This window comes from Haematobia irritans, chromosome 1 (genome assembly GCF_050003625.1).
Source record: "Haematobia irritans isolate KBUSLIRL chromosome 1, ASM5000362v1, whole genome shotgun sequence".
NCBI lineage: Eukaryota > Metazoa > Arthropoda > Insecta > Diptera > Muscidae > Haematobia > Haematobia irritans.
In genome coordinates, this window is record NC_134397.1 from 71,938,207 (window position 1) to 71,947,928 (window position 9,722).

Below are 9,722 nucleotides of genomic sequence, written 5' to 3' on the forward strand. Positions count from 1 at the left end.
ATATATTTTTGTACCTTAATTTTTTTTAATTAAAATTTAATTTTAAAGAATTATTTGGTTCCAAATTCCATATCCTCAATTCCTTATTATCAAAGACAGAACGCCTGTGTAATAATAACCCACAGATATTTACAATGATCCTTAAAACTCATTTGGTGAGTTTTTTTATAAATTTACGAATTTCACTTTGAGCCACTGTCTTTTGTAAAAGAAGAAGAAGAAGAAGCAATAACAACCTTTCTTTCATTGGTTGTTTATTTTTGTGAGGAAAAATTTAATAAAAAAAAAACTGGAAAAAGATAAACAATTTTCACTATTTCGGTCTCATGGCTACCAAGTTTCAAATGCAGTTAACCTCATGCTACATAGCTTGGTTCGAGTTGACTTCCAGCCATCAAAGAAGCTGTTGCATTTGTCTTTTGAACCATCATCAGCAGTGCTTCTGTCATTAATATAAACCAAAAAAAAAAAAAAAACAGCCCACAGATCTGCAACCGAAAGAAATATACAACCTTTCCATGGCTTGACAAACAGAAGTGCAAACCAAAAGAAGCTTAAGAAAGAAACTTTCCTTCTTTTTTTGCTGCAACACTACCGATGCTACCGATGTTGTCCCACTCAAGTTGTACTTGAATATTTGATCAAGATAAACGAGAAAGAAAATAATCGTTGCCAACCAACTTGTACTTGTACTGGTGGAACTCAAAGCTACAACTTGCCCTGGTGTTGCAAGTTGGCAAAAGAAACCAAAAAAAATTACTTTTTTGTTGCTCAACGACAATAACATCCAGCAGCCATGCCCCTTGTCAACGAAAATTAACGAAATTTCTTTTCTCCAACTTACTTACAGACAATCCAGTCGACACAAACACTTGTTCGACACAAACAACATGTGTTGCTTGCCACTACCAGCATTAGCTACAACCATAGCTTTTTTCGATTTTTTTTGTTTGTTGATTTCGAGCAGTCCTACCAAATATGACTCTAACACAATCCCTGACTTACATGCCTCACTGCCGCAACGCATGCGTAGCAATGTTGTACGAGGGTTACTATTTGTAATTAAAAAAGATTTATTTTTTATATCATGGCATAAAGATATTTAGGTTTAGCAAAATGTTGCATGTTTTAAGAGCTAAATGTTATTTTTGGGTGGTGACCATGTAACATGGTTTTCGCAACCATGTTATTTCCTCGGGAATCATGTATCTGATTTCGGCAAGCAGGTTATATTTGATGAGAAAATAACATTTTAGTGACAAACATGTTATATGGTCATCTACAAAAATAACATTTTGCTCTTGAAACATGTTTGAGGTTATCATATTCCTTCTCTGCGTGCAGTTATGAGAGGTGAATTTTTATGTGCTAGTGCAAGCAAACGTCTAAAGACAACTGTCCACTTTTGGAAGGTTCCGGTTTTGAGAGGTTTTATTGTATTTAATTTAATTTTATTTAATTTTATTTTATTATTATTAATTTTATTATTTCATTATTACCATTTTTAACATTTTTCTTTAAAATTTCAAAATGGAAAAGGAGTTTCTTCTTCTAAATATTAAACAAATGTATAAGCATATTTTTAGGCTTAATGTAGCAAAGGAATACATGTTTTAAACAGCATCAAAACACAAATCAATCGAGAAGATTTAGGAATTCCTGGAATTAATTTTAATTTATTAATTTTTTTACAAAAAAAAAAAAGAAATTATGTGTTTTTCTTCTAAATAGTGGTTGTATCTTAAAAAAATACAGTGCCCATTAAACTATGTGTTTATTTACAAATAAACAATTTGATTTAAGTAGAGACCAGAGATAGTTTTACACTACACATATTTTTTACCAACATTACTTTCAAATCTGGTAAATATTATTTATTTTTAAATTTGAATTTATTAAAAACTATTATTTATAGTTTTTTGAATTTTTGGTTAAAATTTGATATTTTTGACTGGAGATTACTCAGAAGTAGTTTACTACAAATTGCCAAAAACAAAACTATAATTTTAAACCTAGCGTTGTGATGGTTTAAATACAACAAACTTGATTTGTATGAAATCGATAAAAATTTTAGATTTTGTTTCTGGTTGTATCTCAAAAGATACAGAACGCATTTAAGGGTTAATATTATTATTATTTTTTTTTTTAATTGCATATCAGATAAAATTATTTAATTTAACTTTGTTTTTCAGTCTTACATAATTTGTATATACCGTTATACTGATTGTTTCCTTAATTTAGTTTTAATAATTTCTACACACAAAAACATTTTTTTCTGATTCAATCACGAAATTAATTGATCCAATTAATTTTTTAATTGAAATGTCTTCAATAGCGAAAATGATAATATCAATCAGAGTTTTAATTGAAAATTAAAAAATATTTGATTAAAAAATTAATTGATTTAATTTGAAACAGTTCAGTTAATTTTTTTGATGGATTCAATTAAAAATTTAATTGATGTTGATTGCAAAACTCAATGAACTATTTGAATTAAAATGGTAACAATTACTTTCTAATCTGACTTTGTGTTTTTAGTTTGATTAAAAAAATATTTACTTAGCTGGATAAATACATTTTGAAATAATTTTCTATTTAAAAATTTTTTTAATTGAAATGTCTTCAATCACAGAAATGGTAGTATCAATTAAAAACTTAATTGAAGGCCAATTAAAAAATTAATTGATACTATTAATTTTTGTGATTGATTTTTGTTTTAATTAAAAAAATTGTTGATTCAATTAAATTTTTAATTGAATATTTTTTAAAAGTCAATTAAAATTTTAACTGGAAAACTTTGACTGAAATTTTTTTTCTGTGTAGTCTTCCGAGTTTGATTAAAATGTTAATTGAATCAATTAATTTTTTAATTAAAAATTAAAAAAATTTTCAACCATTGATTTAATTAACTTAAGGTTTCTATCTTGATTAAAAAGTTAGTTGTATCAAGTAAATTATTAATTGAAAAAAAAAAATTCAACTTCAATCAACTTTTTAATTGGAAATAATTTGGTTATATTTTTTTCTGTGTACGAATTAAATATTATTTAACAAGTGACACAATAAATATCACTCACCATAAAAGGTGGCACAATAATTTAAAAAAAAAAAACATTGCATCAAAAATGGGATAATTTAACATAAATAAAAAATACGTATTATATATACACACAAAAAAATTTCACGAAAACTTTTCCAATTAAAATTGTAGTTGAGTTTTAAAAAATATTCAATTAAAAATTTAATTGATCCAACAAATTTTTTAATTGAAACAAAAATCAATCACAAAAATAATAGTATCAATTAATTTTTTAATTGGATCAATTAACTTTTTAATTGACCTTCAATTAATTTTTTAATTGATACTATCATTTCTGTGATTGAAGACATTTCAATTAAAAATTAATTGGATCAATTAATTTCGTGATTGAATCAGAAAAAACAAATTTGTGTGTACTTATATAAGCTTTAATATATATTTTTATTTTATTGTAATCCTTTTAAATTTTCTTTGCATACTTCCAGGCGCTATATGGGTAAATTATAAAGGGAAAATTTCTCATCTCTGATATTAAGTTCATATTGTTTAAAGTGTACCCTTATGTTTGCCCTATTCTTTGTAGATATTTTCTTTATCTGACCAAATTACCCTCGTGATATTTTCGCTTTTGTTATAGATTTTTATTAGTAAAAAGTTCCTTGGTTTTTCTAAGTTAATTTATTTTGTCTAAATTTTGAATTTCTATCTTTAGCCTTACATCTCCTTGCCATTGTAGTGTTTGGATAAAAAAAAATCTCATTACATTGAAATTAAATTTTAAATTAAATTGGTGAATTAGAATTTCTATGTATAGCAAAACCAAAAATGAGATTTAAGTTCGGCCACGATTTCCATGGGCTGCTGTAGAATTTCTAGTAAACCCTACATTGTATTGGGGGCATTTCTTTTGGAGAATTGAAATATCTTAGTCTCGATATGCTTAAGAGAATTAAACTCATACATATAATTTTTATTATTATTTTGTTACATTTTTTAATTTTGGTTTGGAATATTTTCAATATTGAACACAAATTTAAAATATGTATTTAAATATGTTTCACAAAGCATTTTATTAACTGTGACAATATTTTTAGACCTTAATTCAAAAATAAACACGAAAAATTAAAAAAAAAATAAATAAAATTGAATATCCTTTTATATTTAATAGCCATAGTATGGTTCGCTCAATTTCTATCGTCTTTATTTTCTAACAAAACCGAAATTACTCAAAAGGAAGCAATTTTCTGGAAAGCTTTTTCTTAGTGTAATGGAAATGTAAAATTAATCGACTAAAGAGGTTCCACTGTCTAGATGATTACCTACACACCAAAAAATTTGTTTCTGATTCAATCACGAAATTAATTGATCCACTAAAATTTTTTAATTGAAATGGCTTCAACCACAGAAATGATAGGATCAATTAAAAACTTAATTGAAGATCAATTAAACAAATAATTGAAGGCCAATTAAAAAAATAATTGATCCAATTAAAAAATAATTGATACTATTAATTTTTGTTTCAATTAAAAAACTTTTTGAATCAATTAAATTTTTAATTGAATATTTTTTAAAATTCAATTAAAATTTTAATTGGGAAAAAATTCGTGAAATTTTTTTCTGTGTAATTTTTTAATGAGCTTTGTCCATTATTGTATAATATTTACAAGTGTCTGATGAAAACAATGACGTTTATCGTTTGAAGACTTACATCATATACACAGAAAAAAATATCACCCAAATATTTCCAATTAAGAAGTTGATTGAAGTTGAAAACCTACACAGAAAAAAATTTTATGAAAATTTTTCCAGTTACAATTTTAATTTAGTTTTAAAAATATTCAATTAAAAGTTTAATTGGTTCAGCAAATTTTTTAATTGATATCAAATCAATCACACAAATTAATAGTATCAATTAATTTTTTAATTGGATCAATTAATTTTTTAATTGACTTTCAATTCATTTTTTAACCCATATGTAATAGGTACTTTTAGTTAAATGTGGTATGGACTGAATAGTCTAAGTGAGCCTGAAATTTAATCGCGCTGCCACTTTAACCTAACCCTCCGTCATACACATGTTTCGATAGTCACATTCGTAACACATGAGGCCTGGCCAGACCCACTATGTATTTTAATGCATATATATGGAAAATATGCTATTTTGTTGATACTATAACATTATTACTGTCGTATTTCCCGTCCTGATTTTTTCACACATCGATAGGTAATACAATTTTAGGAGGGTACCTGCAGTTTCAAGTCTCTAGCTATATTATAAATATATTTTAATTACAATTAGAATCGAAAAAGGTCTGGTCAGACTAATGTGTCTGTTCGAGGGTTAATTGATACTATGATTTCTGTGATTGAAGACATTTCAATTAAAAAATTAATTGGATCAATTAATTTCGTGATTGAATCAGAAAAAAACTAAAACATTAACTTATACAATAACTGATACAATTAATTTTTTAACCACACACAAAAAAATATTTTTTTTGTCTTCAATCACGAAATTAATTGAAATGTCTTCAATCGCAGAAATGATAGTATCAATTAAAAAATTTATTGAAAATCCAATAAAAAAATTAATTGATCCAATTAACAAAAAATAATTGATACTATTAATTATTGTGATTGATTTTTGTTTTCATTAAAAAATTTGTTGAATCAATTAAATTTTTAATTGAAAAATTTTCATATCTTAATTAAGATTTAATTGGAAAAATTTTTTGGTGAATTTTTTTTCTGTAAAATATGAACAAAATTAAGAAAAAAATTTAAATTTTAAAATTTAAGATTTTTAATTAAACAAAAATATTTGCAAATAAAAAAATAATTGAAAATGTTATTCGGAAATAATTTTTTCTCAAATCTAAAGAAAATTCCAAATATAGTTATAACTGGAAAACTAATAAGAAAGTATCACCACTGTGGTATCACCGAAATAACGGGTTGCCATCATACCCTGAAATAACGGGTTGCCACCATACCTTGAAATAACGGGTTGCTACCATACCCAACCTTATCTATAAACTCTTGTAAAATTATTAGAAAATTATTTCATCTAAAGGAAAAATATTTATAAAAAAAATAAACAACAATAAAATAAATACTTTATTGCCTCAATTAAAAAATAATTGAGTTTTTCGAATATCTTAGATATCTTGTCATAATATTGTTTCTGATATAGTAGTATTAACTAATATTTTCTTGTAGCTATAACTGCTCTTAAAAATTATTGTTGATTAAATATATATACTATTACTTCTTATAGAAATTGAAATAAAATAATACTAAGTGTAACATTGCCAACTAGCCTCTCCAATGCCTTTCGGCGCTGAGACATATTTTATATTGTAAACTATATGAATTTTTGTTAATAATAATAAACAAAAAAAATCAATTAAATTTTTTAATTGAACCAATTAACCAAAATTAATTGATAGTGCCGGAAGAAATCAGTTAAATTTTATAATCAAGTATATCTTTTATTTCTAAATAATTCTGTGATTCCTTCGTGAGTGAAACAATTTCAATCAAAAAATTGAAGGGAACTAATTTTGTGATTGAATTAGAAAAAAATATTTTTTTGGTGTGAATAAAAAATACAAAAAAAAAAAAAACAAAAAATAAAGCGAATATTATCCAAGTCTACCCTAAAAAGGTTACATAGTTTTTGCTTACTTGAATGACTTTAGAATTTATTTCGTTAATTTTGGAAGAAAGAGATTTTTTTTTAGTTATAAGAGAAAAGTGTTTTTATTGATATATTCTTAGGATATATATTTTTTCTTTAGGTTTTTAATGGGAATTGTGCATTTTAAATTTATTTCAATTCAATTCAATTCATTTGTCTTTTCTTTTAAACGACGTTGTCAAAGGCCTTTGCTTCATTTCGCTTTGATTCGTTAGTAGTTTCCACAAACTTCTTAAACTTTTCGTCTATGCTCTCAACATAAGCATAGACAAAAGCTGTTGAACACCATTTCCTGGAAATTTCCACAAATCGTTATATGAGTCCATTATAGCAAGCTATGTAGCCTTGTGTGACAAGTAACCCACCGCAAAACTAATACAGAGAAAAGTGGGAACACCAATGAACTTCAAGTGACGCTAATGACTTTTTACAATTTGTAATTCCAAATTTTTTTTTATTAAAAATACCATTTTTAAGAAGGATAACAAAATTGTTATTTTTTTAAGTTTAGTCAAAAATGTATAAACCCCACATTTTCACTTTATTAAGTATTCCACTCAGGTGTATGATCAAATTGTTTTTGTCTTATTTATTTTTAATCCTATCACACAGTCGAAAAATTCTCCACTTTATTAAATTAATGGCCTACTCACTATGTTTTTAAAAAATTTCATTTTGCCAAAATTTTTATATTTATATTTAATTTTTTTTTTTAATTTTTAAAATTAAATTTTAAATATTTTTCTTCGAAAATTTTAATGTTTTCTATTGGACGAATTGCATTGTTTTGGTTTATATATTTTATATATTAAATTTAATTTTGTTTTTTTAATTTTTAAAATTAAATTTTAAATATTTTTCTTCGAAAATTTTAATGTTTTCCATTGGACCAATTGCATTGTTTTGGTTTATATATTTTATATATTAAATTTATTTTTTTTTTTTTTTTTTTTTTTAATTTTTAAAATTACATTTTAAATATTTTTCTTCGAAAAATTTAATGTTTTCTATTGGACGAATTGCATTTGTTTTGTTTTATATATTTGAAGCAGTCATAAATGATAGGATATAATTTTTTTATTTTATTTTTGAAAATTAAATTTAAAATATATTTCTTTGAAATGTTCAATTTCATCCATTGAGAGAATTGCTATATTGGTTTTATGCCTTTGAATCTCTTATAAATGAAATAAAGTATTTTTTGTTTGTAGGAAATGGTGTTCATTTAAAAACGTTAACATTTTCTCCAATTCGTAAAATAATAATAAAATTCTTAATATTTTAAAAATTACATAATATTAAATATTTGTGTGTTATCCATTAAGGAATAATGCGTTAAAAAAAATCATAAGTTCTCTGTAGCGGCCATAAATGACAAGACATAAAATAATTTGTATAGGAAATGGTGTTTGCTTCAATACACCATACTTTGAAAGTATTTTTTCCTCCAAATTTTCCATTTCGTCTTGTGAGATTTGAATTTAATATTGCATTGCTTCCAAAAATTTATTTTTTTTATTAAAACTTTATTATCACTGTCTCTTTGAAATTGTTCTTTGAATTTTTTTTCTCTTCACAAATATAAATTTTTTTTTATTATTCCACTTTTATTGTTTTTTTTTTCGAAAATTTGTAAATTAGTTCATATATGTATATTTATTTATTTTTTTGTTTTATCAAAATCAACTTACAGCAATAACGTGTCGAATATTGGCAATTTGCCGCATTGACACTGCTAGGTGCCATTATATCATTTACGGCCATATCCATCGGTGATGGTGAGAATTTGTTATCCAAGTGTAACGGCAAAATGTTGATAATTTTTGTAGATTTTAAAAAAACTTCGTGGCAGAAGTTTTTTTAAGCAGCAATTAGGAGAAAAGTTGAAACCAAAACAATAAATGAAAGTTGTATAGTATAGAAGTAATCCACAGTGGAAGATAATGATGATTGATGATCTGGTAATCCTTTGTTGGTGGTGGGGTAATCCAAAAAAAAAAATCTTTTTGAGTTTTTATTTTCTTTTTTTCGAAATTCCAGAAAGTATATATTCTATACACTGATAGTTGTTGTTGCAATGGTAGTAGTAGTAGCAGTAGTTGTAGTAGTAATAGTGCTTGGGTGTTTTAGTTGTTGTTTTTTTTTATTTTCTGGTTTATCAAATCACTTTCACTTTCACTTTTTCACTGGTATCCATAGAGAAAATATTGATGGTTTTCTTGTTGGTTAACTTCTCCTTCTTTTTCTTCTTTTTATATTTTTCAAAATTTCTGGGGGAATTTAACCCTTTTGTTTTTCTTCTGTTTTGTGTTTTTTTTTTCTATAAAGTTTTCACTGATATTGTGGACCACATTTTTCTAGTTTTATTTTCACAAAATATAAATTTGCAATTTTTTTAAATATTCATTTTTTTGTGGAGAATAAATTATTTTTCCTTTAGAAGGTTTCTTTCATAAGTTTTCACTTTTATTTTTCACTTGATCATATAAAAATCATAAATTTCTGGTTCTTTTTGTAGATTTCATAAGCATTAATGCTTTGTGTGTTTTTTGGGTTAGCTCTGATTTTGTTCTGTAATTTTCTTAGTTGTGCCAGCGTTAAAATTTCTTGAGCGAAGGAGAACAGCAGAATGCTAACTAACAACGTAACGTTTAGTTCGACACTCGTGATACGTCTGTTCTGCGTGCCGCAATCAAAACCATGCTTATCCTCAACAAGAAAGACAACGTTTAAACTTGGATGAACACTTTCAGTTACCACAAGCTTGAAGACAAACAAACACACACACACGCTCACTCGTCATCAGCATTCTCCAAACATCCATTGCCCATTCACAACATTACATTTCAATTTCATAATGTTTCTTTCTTTCAATATCACATTAGAGCAAAGTGAAGGCTTTCGCTTTACAAACACACTGATCCAGCTGGCGCAAAAGAGTAAACAAGCAGGAGAAAAACCCACAAAAAAGTCTGCAAGCAA

General features: G+C 25.4%; 1 protein-coding gene across 1 annotated transcript in view; it reads right to left on the reverse strand.

Moving 5' to 3' along the window:
* LOC142221156 (uncharacterized) overlaps nt 1–9,456 on the reverse strand; it is an 85,490-nt gene extending 76,034 nt beyond the window's left edge. Inside the window, exon 1 of the mRNA XM_075290736.1 lies at nt 8,432–9,456. Within this exon, the coding sequence (XP_075146851.1) occupies nt 8,432–8,510 (79 nt within the window). The 5' untranslated portion in view covers nt 8,511–9,456. The remainder of the gene's footprint in view (nt 1–8,431) is intronic.
* Nucleotides 9,457–9,722: the final 266 nt, after the last annotated feature.